Here is a 22,670-nt window from a genome sequence, read left to right as displayed (position 1 = left end):
TGGAAAAAGAATGATTCCAGACTCATAGGATTGATATGTGGATTAAATGAGATCAGCATTTCCATTTAAAATAGTGCCTGACATAAAGTACTCTCAATATCTGTGAATTATTATCGTGTGACTTGAGGTATGTAACTTAATCTTTCTTATTATCCCCATTTTACTGAAGATGAAAATTAGATGAATGGTACCTTGAGGACTAATTAAGATAATGAGTTAAAACACCAAACACAATAGCTGGCATGTGAATGGTCCCAGTATCCATTGACACTTATCATTATTACCACGTGCGCTTTTCCAAACATTTCCACAAGTTTACGCCCTGCAGCTTCGCCCCCACAAGAACAACGAACAAATCGCTAAATATCTGCATATTTATTGTATTTCTTCGCTTGCTGTATCTGTGTGCACGCTCCATTCATTAGGTTTTTAGAAGTGGGGACATCGTGGGGCTTTAAGATTAGGGACCTGACTGCTTCCACCTGGCAAGTGTCAGATAGTTTTCTGGTGAGATGGTGTGGTCCAGAATAGTTGGAGCTCGTGGACATCTCAGCAGCGTTAGGGCTATAGGTGAGGACGTGAAATCTCCACCTGCTTATATTTGCTGCCTTGTTAGCAGGGAAGGCACAGAGTTCAGGTATCAGCTAAGTGTGTCCAGGTAAGCCAGTGGTTCTCAACCGGGGGCAGTTTTGCCCCCAGGGGATAGTAGGCAACGTCTGGAGACAGCTTTGGTTGTCAGAACTGCAGGGATGCTATTGCATCTAGTAGAGCCCAGGGCTGCTGCTGAATATCCCACAGGGCATAGGGCAGCCCCCACAATAAAGAATTATCTGGTCCAAAATGTCAACAGTGCCCTTGTTGAGAAACTCGAGGCTAATGCCAGCAGTACTGCAGAAAGTGGGCGTGGCATTCCTCTGTGAGCTACACAAGGGCACGAGTATTCTCCTTACCCTCAGCACCCAACATCTTTTGCTCCACCTCTGGCCAGCTGAGCAACTTAATCTCTTTCCCTCTGGATCCAGGGACAGAGCAGCTTTGAAGTACAAATCTCTTATCCTTATCATTTAGTCTGAAGGTATGCCTAGTCCTGAGTTGTGTGTGGTAGAAAATATTGGAGAAAAATAATTAAAGTCTCTGTCCTTAGGAAGCTCACTGTCTGATGGGTTGTATATTAATAAGACCCATTCTTTTTGTAGTTGATGGTCTAAGCAGATAAATATTGCAGACACACTCACAAAGGTGTGTTATGGGCTTATGTGGATAAACGGGCTGCAAAGTTGGAGCGGGACTAAGAAACAAGTTGTATGAATCAAGGCTCTCCAGAGAAACAGAACCAATAGGATAAACAACCAATACACTTACAACCATTCTGTACCCATTTAACCATTCTGTTTTACATTTTCAGTACAGCATTCAATAAATTAAATGAGATATTAAACACTTCATTATAAGATAGGCTTTGTGTTAGATGATTTTGACCACCTGTAGGCTAATGGAAGTGTTCTGAGCACATTTAAGGTAGGCTAGGCTAAGCTGTGATATTCAGTAGCTTAGGTGTATTAAATGCATTTCAATTTGATATTTGCAACTTTCCATGGGTCCATCAGAACTTAAACCCATCGTGAGTTGAGGAAGATCTCTACTGTTGAATTCAGCTTGCTAGATCATTTGTTGTGGAGCTTTGCGTCATCTGTAATTTTCTTGTAGTATCCTTTACTGGCTTTGGTATCAGGGTAACGCTGGCCTTGTAAAATGGGTTTGGAAGTATTTCTTCCTCTTCTAACTTTTTGGAAGAGTTTGTGAAAGACTGGTATTAGTTCTTCTTTAAATGATTGTTAAAAGTCACTAATGAAGCCATCTGGCCCTGAACTTTCCTTTGTTGGGAGGTTTTTGATTATCGATTCAGTCTTCTTACTAGTAACTGGTCTGTTCAGATTTTCTGTTTCTTCATGATTCAGTCTTGGTAGATTGTATGTTTCTAGGAATTTATTCATTTTTTCTGTGTTGTCCAATATGTTGTCTTATAACTGTTCATAGTAGTCTCTTACAAGCCTTTGCATTTTTGTGGTGTCAGTTATAATGTCTCTTCTTTCATTTATAATTTTATTTATTTGAGTCTTTCTTTTTCTTGGTAAATCTAGCTAAAGATTAGTCTATTTTGGTTAACTTAAAAACAGCTCTTAGTTTCACTGATCTTTTCTATTGTCTTTTTAGCCTCAGTTTCTTTCCTTTCTGCTCTGATCTTTGTTATTAACTTCCTTCTAATAATTTTAGGGTTAGTTTAGTCTTCTTTTGTTAGTTTCTCTAGGTGTAAAGTTAGATTGTTTATTTTGAGGTCTTTTTTCTCTTAATGTAGGCATTTATTGCTATGCATTTCCATCTTAGAGTGTCTCTGATGCACCCTGTAAGATTTGCTATGTTGTACTTCCATTTTCATTTGTCTCAAGATATTTTTTGGTTCCTCTTTTGATTTCTTCCTTGATTTATTGGCCGTTTAGGAGCATGTTGTTTCATCTCCATATATTCGTGAATTTCCTCTTTTCTTCTTGTATTTGCTTTCTAGTTTCATACTGTTGTGGTTGGAAAAAGATGCCTGATATGATCTCATCGTTTTACATTTATTCAGACTTTTTTGAGTCCTAACATATGATCTATCCTGTGGAATGTTCCATGTGCACTTGAGAAGAATGTGATTTTGCTGCTGTTGGATACAATGTTCTATATACAGTAGTTCCCCCTTTTCCATGGGGGATGCATTTTAAGACTCCCAGTAGATGCCTGAAACCATGGATAGTACCGAACCCCCTCTCTAGTATGTTTTGCTCCTATGCATACATACCTATGATAAAGTTTAATTTATAAATTATACACAGTAAGAGATTAACAACAATAACTGATAATAAAATAGAACAATTGTAACAAATACTGTAATAAAAGTTGTGTGAATGTGGTTTCTTTCTCTCAAAAGATCTTATGGTACAAATTTAATGCCTTTCCCATCTTAACTAAGCATTTACCATGCGCTGTAGCCATAACTTCTGCAGTTTGAAGTGCAACAGCAAAACCAGCATGAATTTCTTTTTTCCTTCCTCAAAGTTTCATAAATAGAAGCTTCATTCTTCCTGTAGATCTTAGGAACCTCAGCATATCATTTTTTTCTTTCCTTTATTAAATTGAAACCTTTCACCTTTTCACTTAAAGGAAGAATTTTATGGCTTTTCTTTGGCATATGTGAATCGCCAACATCACTACTCTTGCACTTTAGGGCCATTATTAACTAACAAAAGGGTTATTTGAACACAAGTACTGTGATGCCTTGACAATCACTTTGGTAACCAAGACAGCTACTAAATGAGTAATGGGCGAGGTGTGCTGGACAAAGGGATGATTCACTTCCAAGGTGGGATGGAGCGAGGGCAGTGTTTCGTCATGCTATTCATACAGCATGCAATTTAAAACTTACAAATTGTTTATTTCTGGAATTTTTCATTTAATATTTTTGGAGCACATTGACCTCCAGTTACTCAAATCACAGAAAGTGAAACCTAGGATAAGAGGGGGGACTACTATATGTCTGTTAGGTCCGTATGGTCTAAAGTGTAGCTTGAATCCAATGTTTCCTTCTTGACTTTCTGTCTGAACAATCCATCCACTGGTAAAAGTGGGGTATTGAAGTCCCCTGACATTATTGTATTGCTATTTCTTCCTTCAGATCTTTTAATACTTGCTTTATATATTTAGGTTCTCCTGTATTGGCATAAATATTTCAAATAATATATCCTCTTGATGAATTGCCCCCTTTCTTATTATATAATGACCTTCTTTGTCTCTTACAGTTTTTGGCTTAAAGTCTATTTCATCTGATATAAGAATAGCTTCTTCTGCTTTTCTTTCCATGTGCCTGCAATATATTTTTCAATTTCTTCACTTTCAATCTATGTGGTTTTTTTTAATGCTGAAGTGAGTCTTTTGGAGGTACATATAGTTAGGTCTTGTTTTCTTTATTCATTCAGCTATCCTTTGTCTTTTGTTTGGGGAATTTAGTCTTTTGACATTTGAAGTAATTATTGATGGTCAGACTTACCATTACCATTTTGTTAAATGTTCTCTTGCTCTGTAATTCCGTTTTTCCTTGCTTCATCTCTTGCTCTTTTCCTCTGTGATTTGATGATTTTCTGTAGTGGAAAGTTTGGATTCCTTTTTCTTTTTCTTTTGCGTACCTACTGTATGCTTTTGGTTGGTGGTTAATGTGAGGCTTAGATAAAACATCTTCTATTTGTAACAGTCTGTGCTAATAGCTTCAAACACATACAAAAGCACCCCCCCCTTGTTGCATTTTATGTTTTGATGTCACAATTTGCATCATTTACATTGTGTGTTCATTAACAAATTAATGTTGTTATAACTTTAATATTTTTGTCTTTTAACCTTCGTAGTAGACTTATCAATGATTTACCCACGACCATTAGAATAATAGCATATTCCGAAAGTAACTGTATTTTTACCTTTACCAGTGAATTTCATGCTTTCGTATATTTTTCTATTATTAATTAGTGTTATTTAATTTCAGCTGGAAAAACTCCGTTTAACATTTCTTGTAAAGCTGATCTAGTGGTAATGACCTCCTAGAGTGTTTATTTGTCTAGAAAACTCTTTATCTTTCTATCAATTCTGAAAGACAGCTTTGCTGGGTAGAATGTTCTTGGTTGGTGGGTTTTTTTCTCTGTTTTTTTCCTTCAGTACTTTTAATATATCATCCCACTCCCCTCTGGCCTGCTAAGTTTTTGCTGAAGAGTATGCTGATAGTCTTATGGGAGTTCCCTTGTATGTAACAAATTGTTTTTCTCTTTCTGTTCTTGTGATTCTCTCTTCGTATTTAGCTTTTGGTCATATACATTAATTATACTGTTTGGTCATATACATTAATTACAGTGTATCTGTGTAGAGTCCTCTTCAGATTCATCTTATCTGGAACTTTCTATGTTTCCTGGTTCTGCCTGTCTGTTACGTTCCCCCAGTTAGGGAAGTTTTCAGCCATTATTTCCTCAATTAAGTTTTCTATCCCTTTCTCTTTTCTCCTTCTTGGACCCCTGTAATGAGAACATTAGTCTACTTGATGTTGTCCCATAAGTCCCTTAAGCGATCTTCACTCTTTTTTTTCTTTTTTCATTTTTGCACCTCTAGTTGTATGAATTCCACTTCCCTGTCTTAGACTTCACTGATTCTTTCTTTCAATTCATCTATCTTTTGTTGACCCCCTGTATTGAATTTTCAGTTCAATTATTTTCTTCTTCAGTTCTGTGATTTCCGTTTGGTACTTTTTCATAGTTCTGTCTCTTTGTTGAAATTCTCTCTGTCTTCATGCATTGCTCTCCTGACCCTGGTAGGCATCTTTGTGACAGTTGCTTTGAACACCCTACCAGATAAATAGCTTACCTCCATTTTATTAAGATATGTTTCTAGACATTTATCTTGTCCTTTTGTTTGTAACATATTTGTCTGTTCCTTCATTTTTCTTGAGTCTGTGTTGGTCTCTGAGCATTAGATAGATCAGCACAAGATGCGTCTCCCAGTCTTGACAGAGTGATCTCCTGTAGGAGATGAACCTCATCGATCAGCTTGACCGAGCTCATAGTTGTCTCTCAAACTTTTGTGATTGTCCAAGCCTCCTTCTTTGTCCTTAGTGGCTCCCAGTAGTTAAGGGTGTGCCAAGACCTATCAGTGATCGGGGGGAGCAGTGCAGTCAGCAGCTAGATGCAGGCTGATGAGAAGCTGGACCCTCAGGCAGCAGCTAAGAAAGTATGTAATTAAGCCCCTTCCAGGGAGAAACAAGGCAATGGCATTTTTGCCTGCTCCCTCTGTGCTTCCTGTTGGTGTATAGCTGCAGGGGTGGGTGTGCTCCTGTGCCCGTAATAACTGTTTGTTTGTTGCAGTCCTTGTGCCTCTCGAATGTAAGGCCCATTGGTTATTAGAGCCAGGTGTTTCAGGGGCTCATCCTTCATGAAGTTGTCACAAGAGCTGGGGTGCCAGATATGTATACAGCCTCCTTTCAGGGAGACACTGGTGACTTGGTTTTATTATTGGAGTGGCCTGGAAGGAGAAGATGGGAGGAGTGTCTGCAACCTTCATCAGTCTTTGAGGAGGACCACAGCCCTGAGGTGCCTGCTAAATTAGAAGCCCCAGGTGGCAGTGGCAGCTTTTTTTTTTTTTTTTTTTTTTTTTGCGGGCCTCTCACCGTTGTGGCCTCTCCCGCTGTGGAGCACAGGCTCCGGACGCGCAGGCTCAGCGGCCATGGCTCACGGGCCCAGCCGCTCCGCGGCATGTGGGATCCTCCCGGACCGGGACACGAACCCGTGTCCCCTGCATCGGCAGGCGGTCTCTCAACCACTGCACCACCATGGAAACCCCAGCTTTCAAAGTATCCACATAAAAACCTTTATCAGGCAAAGATGGGGAGCTGGGCGTTGTTTTGTCTGCTCCTTCTGTGCTGAACCTCAGGGAGATAGATTGTTAAGAACTGCTTCTTTGTTTGTTACAGTTCCATGGGACTCATGAATGGCAGCTCCACTGGCTGTCAAAGCCAGGAAATCTGGGGACCCATCGCATAGGTGGCGGCCCTAAAAGCTGGGGTGCAGTCATGTATGAGCTCCTTCCAGGGAGATACTGGCAACTTGGGGAGGACTGGAGGCAGAAGGTGGGAGGGATATTTGTTGGCTTTCTCTGTCTCTGGGGAGATTCACATGCAGTGTCTAGAAGCCTGCTAAATTAGAAGACGGGCCCTCAGGCAGCAGCTGTTATAGTATTCAGATAACACTTGCAGGGAAAGACGGGGAGATGGGTGATTCTGCCTGCTCCCTCTGCACTCGGCCCTGGGGCAACAGCTGCATCAGTGCTCGTGCACCCGTTAAGAATTGCGTCTTTGTTTGCTATCGTCTTGGGGACACAAGCCCCGCTGGCTTTTAGAGTCAGGTGTTTCGGGGTCCGTCCCTCTGTTGCAACTCTTAAAATTTGGGATGCTAGATGGGGGCTCTAAACCCTTTGCTCCTCAGGGAGAACATGAGAGTTGATGGTTCACTTCCAACTGTGTGGTCGTGTGCCAGGGGTGCGGTTTATGGTGAGAGTGTGTCTTAGCCTTTTCTACCCTTAGCCTTTTCGATGTGGGTATTTTCTCATTCATCTGATGTGTAGAAGTTACTCAACTAGTTTCTGGATCTCTTTCAGAGGGAATTTACATCCACGTGTACATTTGGTGTATCCATGGGAGGAAGGGAGCTCAGGGGTCTCCTGTGTTGCCATTTTGGCCTACCCTGTCCGTTTCTTTCTGAATCTCTGTCTGTCTGTCTGTCTCTTTCCTGTGTGTCTATCTCATCTCTGTCTTGCCCACTATCTTCCTATCACCCTTTGTAGCCCCGTCTCTCTGTTAAACTACCTGTCCCAATGTCAACTCTCTTTTCTTTTTCTCTGTGTAGCTACATTGCTCCTTTAGACCTATTCTTCCTATCAGGGAACATTTCTCCCAAGAGTTCTGACTTGATGATCAGAGAGGAAAGGCAGTTTTTTCCTGCCAGCTCAGTTAGAGAAATCCTGAGGAAGTCCTCTAAACTGTCCTGGCATGTTCTGACCACCACAGCCAAGATGTCTCATGATCACACTGGATCATGTGCCATCCTGGGGCATCAGAGGGTTGGGCTCCTGTGATTGACCACCCTGGACAAAGCACATGGCGTGAGGTGGGTAGAACAGTCCTGCAGAGGATGGAAGGGTTGTAGGGGTGCTAAGGCAACCATGACCAGAGGTGTCCGCTCTCGGGAGCCAAGACCGACTCCAGAGAAACAAACACACAACTTAATAACAATACAAGTGCTGGAGGATGTTCAGTCTTGATTCTGAATTCTCTAGCAGTTCAAAGGTGGGAGAGCTAGAGTAATCAAGGAAGACTTCCAGGAGGACCTGATTCTTGGTTTTAACCTTAAAAGGTGTGTAAGATTTAGATAGGTGGAAAGGAGTGAGCAATCCTGGAGGAGCAGTTTCTGTGCTTGTTTTATTGGTGGTGTTTGCCTTGTTTCAAGCTCCTAAGAGGCAAGGACTTTTCTTTTGTTAAAGAACATAGTGCTTGATGCCCGTAGTTAGACTGTCATTATGGTTCCAGTTCTGACCATCCTACCCTGCCATTGACCTTGGGGGAGGATAGAAGAATAATACCTGAGAGGCCTCTAGTTCTAAGAATACCAACTTGCTTATAAAGAAGCAGGGAGGCTGTGGAACAGAGGTGTCCATATAGTCCCTTCTGTGTGTCTGACCTCAAGTGAGTTTCACATCGGAATTTTGTCATTGTCATGGGCAGATTGGATTGTTCATTAATTCAGTAAATATATCAGTAGCACCTAATATATACTAGGCACTTAGGTGCCAAGGATTCAAAGATAAATAGACAGAATCCTACTTCTTTGAAGTTTATATCCAAGTACAGAATTCACGGAAGTGCAATTACATGCGACGTGATTGAGTCATGCAAAGCAGTGGTTCTAAGACTTGGCTGTGCATGGAAATAACCTAAAATTACGGATGCCAGGGCTTCCCTGGTGGCGCAGTGGTTAAGAATCCGCCTGCCAATGCAGGGGAACACGGGTTCGAGGCCTGGTCCAGGAAAATCCCACATGCCACAGAGCAACTAAGCCCGTGCACCACAACTACTGAGCCTGCACTCCACAGCCCGCGAGCCACAACTCCTGAAGCCTGCGCGCCTAGAGTCCATGCTCCGCAACAAGAGAAGCCTGTGCACCGCAACAAAGAGTAGCTCCCACTCGCCACAACTAGAGAAAGCCCGTGCACAGCAACAAAGACCCAATGCAGCCAAAATAATAAATAAATAAAATAAATTTAAATTTAAAAAAAATTGGGGGCTTCCCTGTTGGTGCAGTGGTTGAGAGTCCACCTGCCGATGCAGGGGACACGGGTTCGTGCCCCGGTCCGGGAGGATCCCACATGCCGTGGAGCGGCTGGGCCCTTGAGCCATGGCCGCTGAGCCTGTGCGTCCGGAGCCTGTGCTCCGCAACGGGTGAGGCCACAGCAGTGGGAGGCCCACGTACCACAAAAACAAAAAATAACAAACAAAACAACAACAACAAAAATGCGGATGCCTTGAGCTTATCCCAAAGGTTTTGATTTCATTGGTTTGGGGAGGGGCCCAGGCATCTGGATGTTTCACAGCTCACCCAGTGGCTCTCGTGAGCAGCCAGGTTTGAGAACCACCAAGGTTAGGTTGCTATGGAAGCAGATAAAGGTTCTTCAGTGAGATGAGGGATGGATAGGCTGCTGGAGGGATGAGACCCACTGAGCACTGAAGGAAAGGGGAGAGGGAGCTGGAGAAGGAAAGGGGCAGGGAGAGAGTTGCATCTAAAGGACATTGCAAGCAGAGGGGAGAAGAGCCGAGAAGGCTGGGAGCTGCTCTCGATGGACAAGTCTCAGTCAGTCAGTCAGTCTCTCTAGTTCTGGCCTAAGTCCCCGTGTCGTCTTAGGTACATATCCATTTCTCTGTGCCACAGTTTCCCATTCAGTCAAATATAACTAATGATACCTGTTCTCCTTACCTTAGGCATCAAATGAGGTGAGGAAAAATGAAAAGATAGTGTATCAGTGATCACTGGGAAAAAATACAGCATTAGAGTAAAACTTCTTTTATTCAGTATTTTTTGGGGAAAGAAGTATTTTACATAAATGAACTTTTAAAGCAACTGAAATTTAGCCATTCAAGACGATAATCATTAACAAATAAAAATCATTTCATTTTTCCTAACATAGGTCATTTGCAACCCTACTTTCTTAGAGTAAACTGATATCGTTAGCCTCCTGCTTCCTGTTCTCTGCATTCAGCCCCTCAGCAGAGATGTCAGATACTGACCCGTGCTATACAGCTATGGCCTCAGCATCAGAAGAAGTGTAGTGGATTTATGATGTAGAAGATTGGGTTTTGAGTTCTTCGGTCTGTTTTTCATAAGTTTTCAATTTGTCTTGCTGTCTGGGTACCTCGATTCTCATTGTTTTAAATTCTCCTTTTTCTTTCTAACTTGCCGCCTCTTCCCTATTGAGGACTGTAAAACCAGAAAACCAATCTTAGAATGAAATTTAAAAGTAAAACGACTGTGAGTCCAAGCTTGCTGGAGAGGGTGGATTATGTGATGTCTTTAGTGCGTGAATGTTTTAATGTCTGTGCTGCCTTTTGTAGCTGACTTTCCGGGTCTTACTCTGGCCTGGATATCTCATGCAGGAGGTAGTTGACTGGGCTTTATGTGTGGGAGGTTGGAGGCCCACAGGAATTAGTTCGTCAGGATTCTCAGCCTTCCTTTTTCTGACTATTGACCATCAACCTTTAAAGTTTCCCACTCCTATCACCAGAATTGTGTCCCTGTTAGACCAGATTTTGAATGTTTGTCACCAAACATTTATTGTTCACAAGGCAGGGGTAAGGAAGGGCAGATGGGTCCAAACTCAGGAGGGTAGGAGTGTCTGGAAGCAGAGAGCCAGAACGGAGGCTAAACCACCTTCCCCAGGGGCAGAACGTGGGAGTAGCACACCCCAAGTGGGAGGGCAGAGGGGAAGGAAGTGGTGGAAATAACCGGGTGTGACAAGACTGGGGAAGTGGAAGGTATGAGGTGGGGAAGGGTTGAGGACAGAGGTTTCGACCAGCTTTACTATGGAGTACATTACTCTGTGCTCCTTTATGTTTTTTGGAGAGTTACTGACTCCGTGACACTGCTCCAAGACACATGAGTTGTGACCATTATAGGTGACAGCTGCTAGAGAGAGCCACCCTGCAGCGGCTGCAAGTCGCCATATTCTGTGGGTCCCCACGGTGCAAGACAGGCCATCTTGAGAAAGTGGCTTTCTGAGTAATAACCCTGAATGGTTCCCCACTTTGTTGTCTGCCATCCTCACGGTCACTGAGCTTCTGACTCTCCTTTCCTTCCCCAGGTCGGTGTCCGGATTGGATAAAGAGGCGGACTTGGTGCACATGGAAGTGCGGACAGCTGATGGATGTGAGTACTGAGGCTGCCAGGCTGGGCCCCGGGAGATCTGCCTGCAGGTCTCCCTCCTCCCCCAATTTGCATTTTAATGGCTTGGGAAGATGAAAAGCCCTGAGCTCCCTTACTGCCATATGCATTTTATTTCCTAGAGTGGGGGAGAGGCCTCCAGTCCCAAGGGAGACGTTTCATTGAAATAAACCCTCAGGAATGAATTTTCTGGGGATGGGAGTTAATGTGACCAATTTTGAGGCTCCTGTTAGTAATTTCCTGGCATCGTCAGTGTAATTCACATAGGGATGGCCGTAGCTCATCGTGGTATTTTGCATTCACATGGTGAATAAGATGATGCCAGCTTTAAAAAAAATAAACTTTATATAGTCAAGATTACCAAAAAAAAAGTAACCGGACAAACTATTTCCAGAATTGTTTGTTCATTCATTCAGCAAATATTGAGGGATGGCCTACCGTGTACCAGGCAAGATTCTTAGCCCTGGAGATACAGGGGTGAGCCAGACCTCTACTGTCCCCGCACATCAGCCATGGAATCCAGGACTTCAAACATTGACCCCTTTGTACATCGTACACCTGTCTACATCTTGAACAGAATTTGACCGATAAAGTATCATTTTGCACCAACTTAAGTATCTATAGGGCTCTTCCCTGTCCCAGAAAGATAAAATCAACTTAAATATGTGAAAATATATGATAAACATGAAATCTGAAAAATATATGGAAATATAATTAGCATATACTAGGTCACAAATAGAGCCAAATAATCCATGGAAATAATAGTGACCTAGGGGTGCAGCAGATCAAAGCACCGGACTGTGAGTTGAGGTCCTGGGTCCTCCCACCCACTAGCCATGAGACCATGAGACCCCCTAACCTCTCTGTGCTCTGCCTTCCTACTATCTGAGGATGCTCATCCTTGCCCTGCCTGCCTCGTAGGGTTATGGGTTGAATGTACAAACAGAAGGAGATTCTTTGTGACCTGGATGCAGGTATCCGATGTGCTTGTGCTTTGTCCATGGGAAGTCTACTGCTTTTGAGGCCAAACTCAGATGTATGCTGGAAACATGCACTTTGGGGAATATATTTTATTTGCTTTATTTTTATTTTTAAAAGAGTTAGAAGGCAAATGACACTTGTTACTATATACCTGGTACTCTGCTGAGTTCCTTCCTTCCTTCCTTCCTCCCTCCTTCTTCCTTCCTTCCTTCCTTCCTTCCTCCCTCCTTCTTCCTTCCTTCCTTCCTTCCTTCCTTTCTTTCTTTCTTTCTTTCTCTTTCTTTCTCTCTTTCTCTCTCTCTCTCTCTCTCTCTCTCTCTCTCTTTCTCTGATGCAGCCAGGGATGAGGGATGACCCACACTATTTTTACATTTTCTTTTTTTAACAGAAGAGTTATATTTTAGGGAGGTAATGCCACATATTCAAATTCACTGATTGTAAGCGTGGTGAAGCCTAAATTCGAAATTACTCTTAGTGCTGAGGAAAAAAAACATGGAAAATTAGAGGACTAGTGGGATGGAGGGAGGGGTTTGAAGGAGCATAGCAGGAAAGCCAGAGGGGAGCAGACAGCAGCTCTCAGAAGATGACCCACAGACAAGTTTTCAGGACAACCCCTGCCTTGGCTTTGCTTGTCATGTCAACATTGTTAAGCTGTATATGTGATCTGTGGTGGTTGTAATATTTTAGAGTTGGAGGGAACTTTATATGCCTGTCTGACCTCCTACCTAGTGTAGGAATCCCTTCCCCCAGAATCTCTTACAGTGTGTCCTCAGGTTTCATGAGCTCAGGCTTAAGACATATCCTTTTCTACTGCTGGACAGCTCCTTTTTTTTTTTTTAAGGTAATTTCTTACATAAAGCTCAAACTTACTTTCTGAAAGTTCAAGAATTCTGGTCCGCATTGGGATAAGGCCTGTGGTACAGAACTGCTGTGAAATTTTATGAGATTAAAAATGCAAAACACTTAGAAAAGTTCCTGGCCTATTGTCAAGAATTGAAAAAAGCAGACAGAAATATAACAGGGATAAATGTCATATGCCACACTTAGGTTAAAGTATAGTATATATTAATTCTGTGTCATTTTTTAGGTTTTTTTTTTTGTTTTGTTTTGTTTTTTGTGGTACGCGGGCCTCTCACTGCTGTGGCCTCTCTCGTTACGGAGCACAGGCTCCGAATGCGCAGGCTCAGCGGCCATGGCTCACGAGCCCAGCCGCTCCGCGGCACGTGGGATCTTCCCAGACCGGGGCACGAACCCGTGTCCCCTGCATGGCAGGTGGACTCTCAACCACTGCGCCACCAGAGAAGCCCTGGAGAGCTTTTTAAAACACACCTTCCGTATTTCTGACAAGCTCCCAGCTGATGCTGCTGGCCAGTAGACCCCGCTTTGATCAGCACTGCACTGCACGAAGCTGTGGAGGGTGTGTGGGTGAATAGGTAGTAGCAGAGGCAGAGAAGTACACAGATTATTACTGCAATATAATGTGCCAAAGGCCATGGGGACTCTGTTTTGTCTCATGAAGAAAGTGCTATCTGTGCGAACCAAAAGGCAGGGTAGCCCAGTCGCTGAGGAGCGACTGAAGGCTGCACTGAAGAGCCCATGGTTAAGTTTCATCTTGGGAGATGAGTTGGATTTTCCCAAGGGGGTGGTAGAAAAGGAGAGTGAGAAATTTATGCTAGACTTGTACTGTCCAATATGGTAGCCATTCAGTTACACGTGGTTATTGAACACTGGAGATGTGATGTCCAAATTGATGTGTGCCGTACGTGTGGAATACACACCAGATTTCAAAGACTTAATATGAATAAAATGATGGAAAATAGCCCATTAGTAATTTTTATATGTTACATGATGAAATCATAATATTTGGGGTTAAATCAAATATGTTAAATGTACACTTTTCTGCTTACCTTTTAAGTATGGCTACTGGGAAATTTAAAAGGCCATTAGTAGCTCCCATTGTGTATCCATTGCACAGGACTGCCCTAGACTGAGGGGCTGCAGGTGCAGCAGCACGGAGTGTGGCTCTTCAGTGCGTGGTGTGGCATTGACAGTCCTGTCTCTAAACCTGGCTCCCACACTCTGGAGCAAACCCAACATAAACAAGTCCCTTTTCTTGTTTCGGTGTAAGAATCTCCACTCTTCCCCAGTCCTGGTCCTCCCCTTTGGGAGTCAGACTTCCTTAAACTAAAGCCATTGAATTATCTCTTGCCTTGGCATGGTTTAAACAGGGCAGAGCCAACCAACTTGGCTAATAACAGTGTGAAACCTGTTTCTGCCATGAGATGCAGGATTCAAATGGCTTTTTCTCCCATTCTCTTCTGGAAATCATCTCTCTCTGAGTGTCTCAACGTCCCCTGTGAATATGCATATTTATATTCATATTCGTGTTCTCTCTCCCTCGGTCTCTCTCTCTCTCTTTCACTCAGTTACTCAGTCACACACACACACCTTCTCCATCAAAGAGACCATTGAGTGTCAACAGAAAAAGTATTAACTTGGTGCCCTAAGAGTTAAGTTGGAGAATTAACTCTGTCAATTAGAGCCTGTTTAACCTGGACAATTTTTTTTTAAACTTTCTGTGAATCTTCTAGTGCTTCACATGTTTGAATACACAAATATAAGAGGTATTTTTATAATTGTTTTCATCAGTTGGATAACAAAGATCTTATTGTAGAGTAAAATTTACAATGAGGCAGATTTCAGTTCAATGAACAAAGGAGGAACAATGAAGAGGACCGCAAAATGCTGCAGACTGCTTTGTGAAGTAGTTGATTCCTGTTTATTGGAAATTTTCAGGCATAAGCTATATGGGGGCCTTGTAGGACCCTGTAATAAGTGAAACTCGACATGAGCTCTAAGTTTTTAGACATCTAGACTTGAAATTTCTAGAATCAAAACCACAGCACATAGACTACCATTCCTTGTCCTGGTACTATGATCAACTCTCTTCATCAATTACTGCCCTTTCTCACTAAGCCAAGATAAAGCCCAGGACATCTGAACAGAGCATTCCAGGCAGTCATTAGTAATCAAATGGGCAAAACTATTAGCCCTGAAGTCTAAACTGTAGGTTCTAGATACATAGAATAATGGCTCTTAAAAAACTTTGGGTTACTGACTAGTTCCATGGTTGTAAACTGTGTAACTCAGAGATCCAGCAGTATTCTAAGAACTCAGAGGCCAAGAAGAGGATGAGGGGGAGCTAAACCAACAGGATTGCAAGCCTTCTGTTCATTTAGACAAGGCACACTAAAATCTACTTGATATATTGAGAATATAGGATGGTTTTCGATAAAGGATCTCAGAATTTTAAAAAAGGGTTGGAATGGATTAGAAATTTTCAAACTGTATCACTCTCCAAAAAGCACCAAAATGTGTAACAATTTGCCCAAGGTTACATAGACAGTCAGTGACAGGGACTGAACCAGAATGTAGATTCTGGTCTGATTCTCAGCCTGATTTTCCTTCCATGGTTCAAGTACATAACGATTAGGGTCACTGGTTCTGGTGTCAAGTCGCCTGGGTTCAAATCCCAGAACCTTGGGGAGTATCAGGAATCCTAAGGTATTCAGGATCGCTGTGGTTTCTAAATGTCTGTAACTCTGCCAGTTTCCCCTTCTTTTCTAGAAGGAAAAGGCACTAGAATTCTCCCGTGAGCAAATCCATAAACACAATAGGAAGGAATAGTCGCTACCTTTTCTTGCTTTGCTGATTTTTTGTTGTCTCAGGTCCTGTGTTAGGCATTTGGAACAATGTCAGTATCCTTTGTTTTGCCCTGTGCCTACAGACAGTTTAGCCTCACTCCCCAGTCAAGGAAAAGGAGGCTTTTGGAAGCTAAATAACTTTTCAGAGTTTCTTGGAATCTGCTGGATTTCACTTATTTGCATTTGACAGTCAATGTTGTTATTTAAAATAAATAGCTCCTGGGTATTTCTCTAAGAAAAGACCTGAAGAGCTGAATTTGCTTTTTGTTCACAATTTTAATTCACTTTTTCAATTTTGACAATATTACCCAAAGGGATGGAAGTTGAGCGAATCATGGAAAGTTTTTTTTTCTCTGAGATGGCAAAGAGGCATGACATTTAGGATAGTTTGAATATTTAATAATCTTAAAGGCAAAACATAATTGCAGGTCAGAATATAGCACAAATGTATCGGCTTTTAACGTAATTCATTTCAGCTTAACTTGCATTTACTGAAGCTTTATAAAGGCAGTGCAAGGAGAGAAACAAAGATGACTAAGACTTTATCCAGGTTTCTAAGGAGGTGATCCTTTTGGAAAGGTTTGACAGAGTGAGAAATGCTGGACTTCACGGTGAAACTCATTGATATAGATGCATGAGAAGCTTGCCTTACAAAACTGCTGGTGGAAAAGCAACCTCTTAGGAAGATAAGACTAAGGATGTTGGGTTATCTACTTTGTTCTCTTTCCACATTCCTCAGTTCTCTGATCCAACACAGATCCCAAGGCGTCCCGTCTCTATCACTGGCCTGGGATTCTTCTGAGGGCAAGAACCAGTCTTATGTTCTCTGCTTTCTGGAACCTCAGGGAGTGTCTGATGCATGCAGCTTCTCTATACACCTTGACCCAATACAGAAGAAATTAATCAGTCCGTCTAAGGTCACCCTTTCTCACCAAATGAGACCCTTGGTCCGCCATCTGTAAGATGAGGGGGCATGAGGCTGGACACAGTGGTGCAATGGTACCACCTTTCCTAAAGTCTTGCTAGCAGTACAGCTAGTTGAAATAGGGCCTGGTCCTGATAAACTTATGGAGCAGATCTCTCTATTCACAGGGAACAAAGCTTTTGACTTTTAGTTTTTGTAAGTGACCGCACCAGCTCTCAGAAATACATTAGAAAGACATTTGATATTTAGAAATATACTGGGCTTCCCTGGTGGCGCAGTGGTTGAGAGTCCGCCTGCCGATGCAGGGGACACGGGTTCGTGCCCCGGTCCGGGAGGATCCCACATGCCGCAGAGCGGCTGGGCCCGTGAGCCATGGCCACTGAGCCTGCGCGTCCGGAGCCTGTGCTCCGCAACGGGATAGGCCACAATGGTGAGAGGCCCGCGTACTGCAAAAAAAAAAAAAAAAAAAAGAAAAGAAATATATTAATTATGAGGATGATGTGACTTAACCATCTGGGGAATCCCGTCTTGTTTTCCCATTAGGGTGTCCTAATGAGATCTTCTTTCAGTTTGGTCTTTCTGGTTTTCCGTTTGAGCATGTTTTGAAGGAAAGGATGGGAAATAGCAGTTCTAGAATAAAGATTAATCCATGTCCACCCATTATCGTGTAATTATATAGTGCCTTCAGCGGGCTTTCCCTGCCTAAACGTCCACATGCAGCTTTCACTCCCTTTTTTAGAAATTCCCTTCTCCCACAGAACACTTCTCTATCCATGCTAAACACAAGCACTGTCTCCTCCTTCAAGTCCTCCTTAATTATTCCAGCTCAGATGTGCTTTTTCTTGTCTGAACACCTATAGCATTTAGAGAAAGTAAACAGTGAGGTCAGTCCAGAGTATGACTTTACTAGTAGGACCTGTGCTATCATGATCTTTTGATTCTCCACAATAAAACAGAACATTACTTGTTAATTGTACGTAAGAAGGATGCTGAGTGTTAAATCTCCTTCCTTCTCTCTTCATGATAAAAAAGAACTAGCATATATTGATCCTTTAAAATGTATTCAACAATGTACTAACCTTTTTCATACATCATCTCATTTAATCCTGACGGCAGTCCTGAGAGGCAAACACTTACTTTGTTTGTACCTCACAGATGCAAAGTGGAACTGCTGCTCAGCCCAGGGCAATCAGCGAGTTCAGGATTTGAACTCAGCACTTTCTACGTTCAGAGGCCTTTCTCTCACACACCACAATATGCTTGAGAAATCTGGACCGCTTTGCTTCCTTTTTATCAGGCGTCTTGTGTTATTAAGACAAACATACACACAAACAAGACCACAGTTGTTAGAAGCCTATTTGGGGATTTCATGTTATATGATAAATATCTGCTTTCAGTTTCATCATGGAATCCTTATGACTATTCAGCCTCACTTGGAGATAATGTCCAAAGTCCAAATTTAAGACCTTTTGCAAGTTGGAGGCTTGAGCGAAGTGGTGATTCCTGCTCACCTTTGACACCCCCAGTCCCCTGTGACACCCTCGGTCACTTCCACCTGGTAGCCTGGCCTGACATGTACCTCTCCCCAGACCCCCATTTGGGGTTCTCACCAGGCAGTGGGTATCTCTGTGTTTAGAAAATTAAAAGCGTTGAGACTTCTGATATATGAGTCCGGCTAAAGACTGCAAGGCCCCTGAATTTTAAGTGGATTTCCCAAACGCGTTTTAGTGCTGCTTTTCTGTTAAAGTGGACCTTTTGTTCCATGCTGGGCAGTGGCGAGCAGCAGGGGAGCCAAGAAGGAGGATGAGTTGACCCAGTAGCTCATCTACCAGGGGCCACAGTTTAGGTAGGTTTCGGTTTTGTATGGGGTGGCCTCGAATACGCTTGATTCTTTTTTCAAAGTGTCCAAGTATGGGAGTAAATAGTAAATAGACAGGGGAGAAATGAGCCCATGGGGGGGATAAGCAGATGTCCTCCTGTGCACACCTTTGATTACCAGTACAAGGGGCTTTCCAAGACACTCTCTGGCGAGAAAGAAGCAGGTTGTCAAGTCAACCCTTGTGGTTTCTTTACATGTCTTCACCGCAGCGTTTCACTGGGTTTTAGTGCTTTATGCTAGGAGCAAATTACTCAGGCTGGGTGGGACCAATACTATGCCTGGTGCTCCAAAGCGCAGCCTGGGCTTCTTGCCTTCCCTTGGCCTGTCAGCCAGAAGCGGAAAGCCAGGCCATTCTCGGCTTTCTCTGTGGACAGAGACAAAGAGGAAGGGGTCTGCGGGTGCTACTCACAGAATGGGGAGCAAGGTGGTCTTGCTAACAGGTCAGGGAATGTGGGGACAGGGCACAGTCTATTCTCTGGAGAGGTAGGCGGGGACCAGATTACGGAGTCGAGGTACAAAATGAATGGCTCCTGGTGGACTGTAGGCTTGTTTTGTTTGGCCTAATACAGTTTGGCCTGCACCATATTTTAAATTTAAATTAGCTGTCAAATTATAAACATTAGGAAATGTCACATTAAAAAAACTGGGACACTTAGCTTTATGTAGAAACTCAGAACATCTTATTCCTGCATCTCAGTGATGACTGATGCTGAGAAGCAGCTCCCTGTGAAGATGCAAGTGTTGGCCATTTTCCTGTAGTCCCAGCTGTTGCTCAGTGATCCCTGACACTGAGACCATGCGCCCGCTGCCATTCGTCATCTCACTCCAGCTCAGTTTCCTCTTATACAGTATTTGCCTGGCGCCTGAGACATTTGACTTCATTAGGCTAGTTGTAAAAGGCGTTCTGTTTTACAGAAGAATATTTGGGCTTTGTCCCCGGGCACTCAGAACTGTGGGTGATTTTGAAGCCGAGAAGGCTCAGCTGAGGTTAGGTTTGAGAGATGATGCTGGTTCCTTGCCTCGGGTCCACCCAGCTTCCAGTCCATCCTGCACCTGAGCACCAGTTGTGAAATGGACGCAGCAGGCAACACAGATGGGAAGGCCTTTTCCAGGCAAGTGGCAGGGGTCGTGGAGAGAAGAGAGATGCTGGAAGCACTTCAGAGGCAGACTTTTCAAGGCTGGGAACCAGCTGGATTGCATGGCATGTGGAGGAAAGAAAAGTGAAGAGGCTTGAGCTACTGGGCAGATGATGAAACTGCTGATGGAGAGAATGAGATCAGTGTTTGACGCGTCTGGATGAAGGGCACCAAAGCAAATTGGCTTTGCCCAGATACAGACATTTGAAAAGTAGGGCTATAGCACATAATGAATTCATTTCCTACCAAAACATGTTTCTTTGTTAAATGAGCATTTTGTTTATTAATAAATGTGTGTAATAGCTAGCTATAAATTTTATGAGTGAACCCCTTCCTAGACAGCAGGGCCTTTCACAATAGAAAATCTGTCTCATTCACTGCCATACTCCTGGTGCTTAAATAATACCCAATACATTATATGCACACAAGAAATTCTTTCTGGATCAATCAATAAATTAATTAAAGGTCAATAATTAGGGAAAATTTAAAGTACCCTTGTTTTACACTCAGTTGTTATAAATTTTTGTTTATTTAAGCTTTGCCTTTATTTATTTCTGCCGCTTACCACCCCTTCCATTGTAGCCTCCGAAACGTACTCATACCTGTTCACATATTTAGGTGGGCAAGCGCATCAGATGTATGTAGTAATGCACGTCATTTTAGGTGACAACAAAGACTTCTCTGCTTTTAATCCTAAAATGACCTCTGTTTTTCACTTTGACCCATTTATTATTTTTAAACACCATTAAATAAACAATAGACATTTTTTTTTAACATCTTTATTGGGGTATAATTGCTTTACAATGGTGTGTTAGTTTCTGCTTCATAACAAAGTGAATCAGTTATACATATACATATGTTCCCATATCTCTTCCCTCTTGCATCTCCCTCCCTCCCACCCTCCCTATCCCACCCCTCCAGGCTGTCACAAAGCACCGAGCCAATATCCCCGTGCCATGCGGCTGCTTCCCACTAGCTATCTACCTTACTACGTTTGTTAGTGTGTATATGTCCATGACTCTCTCGCCCCGTCACAGCTCACCCTTCCCCCTCCCCATAACCTCAAGTCCGTTCTCTAGGAGGTCTGCGTCTTTATTCCTGCCTTACAACAATAGACATTTTTAAAGCAAGTGTATACAGAGGTTTCTTTATAGAGATTCACTTGTGGTTTTTCCTTGGGGAACAAATAACTGAATGGATCGTCTTCCTCGGGTGACCCTGTCGTCACGATCAGAATGCTTAGACTCGAGGATTTCTCATTCAGCTACAGCTGCTGCCATAATTTTGGGGGGTTGGTTGAGGAAGCTTCAGCTGCTGAGATCTTTAGAAACTTTTACAAGTAATTATACAGGTTTTACTTACGATAAGTAAGTACATTCTTATTGTAAACACAAGAAAGACGTATGTAATATAAAAAGCAAAGGCCCCACTTCTACTCTCGTTAAGTCCATTCCTTTCCCCCAAAGTAGTCATAGCTAATTTATATAGATGTCCTTTAAAACTTTTTTTCCTATGCAGTTGTGGCACAAACCTGTATTGATAAAGACATTGTTCTTTTTTTTTTTTTCATAAATTGGATTGTGCCATACATGTTGCTAAATATTTTTTTAAAAGGTCACAGAACAATGCACCTTGGGGACATCAGCACACGGTGCATATGTATCTACCTCATTCTTCTGTTCACAACATGGTGCTTTGTTATATGTGTGCGTTTGTTTATTTAAATGTTCTTTAATTCATGGACATTTAGCCAGCTTCTGGTTTTTCACTGCTATGAATAATGCCACAATGAACATTTTTGCCCTTGCCTCTTTGTGAAAATATATGAGTCTTTCTCTAGAAAACGTCCCTTGAATTAGAGTTGCTGGTAAAAAGATATGTACGTTTAAAATTCTGATAGATATTTCAAATTTGTTCCTTCAAAAATCTGTACCAGGAATAAAGACACAGACGTAGAGAATGGACTTGAGGACACGGGGAGGGGGAAGGGTAAGCTGAGACGAAGTGAGAGAGTGGCATGGACACTACCAGATGTGAAACAGATAGCTAGTGGGAAGCAGCCGCACAGCACAGGGAGATCAGCTCAGTGCTTTGTGATCATCTAGAGGAGTGGGATAGGGAGGGTGGGAAGGAGTCGCAAGAGGGAGGGGACATAGGGATATATGTATACATAGAGCTGATTCACTTTGTTATATAGCAGAAACTAACACAACATTGTAAAGCAATTATACTCCAATAAAGATGTTAAAAAAAATAAAATAAAAAAAATCTGTACCAATTTACTCTTTGGCTGGTAGGATATAAGATTAACTCTTTCCTCACTCCCTTTCCTGAACTAGATATTCCTTTTCTTAAAAAAATTATTACAAATTCTTTGGGCAAGAAGATGCAGTCTCATGGTTGTTTTCCATTGCATCACTGATCCCCAGGAAGTAGGGCTTTGTGGGCTGAGAGGTTGGATGACCATTGCCCCTTGTGTCTAAGTGTCTCTCTGCCATCCCATTTCAGATGCTCACTACCTCACCTGCAGGATCCAGGAATGTGCTGAGACTACTCGGAGCGGGCCTTTTGCCCGCTCCATTGACATCAGTTCCCTGGTCGTCCAGGATGAATATATCTTCATTCAGGTGAGTCCAGATGTGCAGTCAATGGTAGAGGGAGGATGCGTGGGGGAAGTCAACTGCTGGCTGGGAGGATGAGGGTGGCTCTCCAGAGGCTGTGAAGATGCGGAGCTGGGGTGCTCTCCCTCCTGTGCTTTCGGTACACGGTCCGCTGGGGAGATCCCAGACTTCTGGTGACAGATGAAGGTGTTATGGGTCCTTATTGTTTACAGGGAACTTTAGTGGCCCACTGAATCCTTCAGTTGAATTGTCCTTTTATTATACCAAAGGGGTCTTGAAATGACCAGGACTTAGGCTGGAGTTTGAGATTACTTAGAATCAAATCTCATTAGAGATGAGTAATTAGAGATAAGTAATTTATCAAAGCCACATT

At 42.7% G+C, this 22,670-nt stretch overlaps 1 protein-coding gene across 5 annotated transcripts in view; it reads left to right on the top strand.

Moving 5' to 3' along the window:
- SORCS3 (sortilin related VPS10 domain containing receptor 3) overlaps positions 1-22,670 on the top strand; it is a 612,586-nt gene that overhangs the window by 449,193 nt on the left and 140,723 nt on the right. For all 5 annotated transcript variants that reach the window (XM_060286394.1, XM_030865557.2, XM_060286392.1 and 2 more), the window contains exons 6-7: positions 10,972-11,036; positions 22,185-22,303. In XM_060286394.1, the coding sequence (XP_060142377.1) occupies positions 10,972-11,036; positions 22,185-22,303 (184 nt within the window). The remainder of the gene's footprint in view (positions 1-10,971; positions 11,037-22,184; positions 22,304-22,670) is intronic.

Source organism: Globicephala melas, chromosome 16 (assembly GCF_963455315.2).
Source record: "Globicephala melas chromosome 16, mGloMel1.2, whole genome shotgun sequence".
NCBI classification, from domain to species: Eukaryota; Metazoa; Chordata; class Mammalia; order Artiodactyla; family Delphinidae; genus Globicephala; species Globicephala melas.
This window is presented reverse-complemented; position numbering and strand designations above follow the sequence as displayed.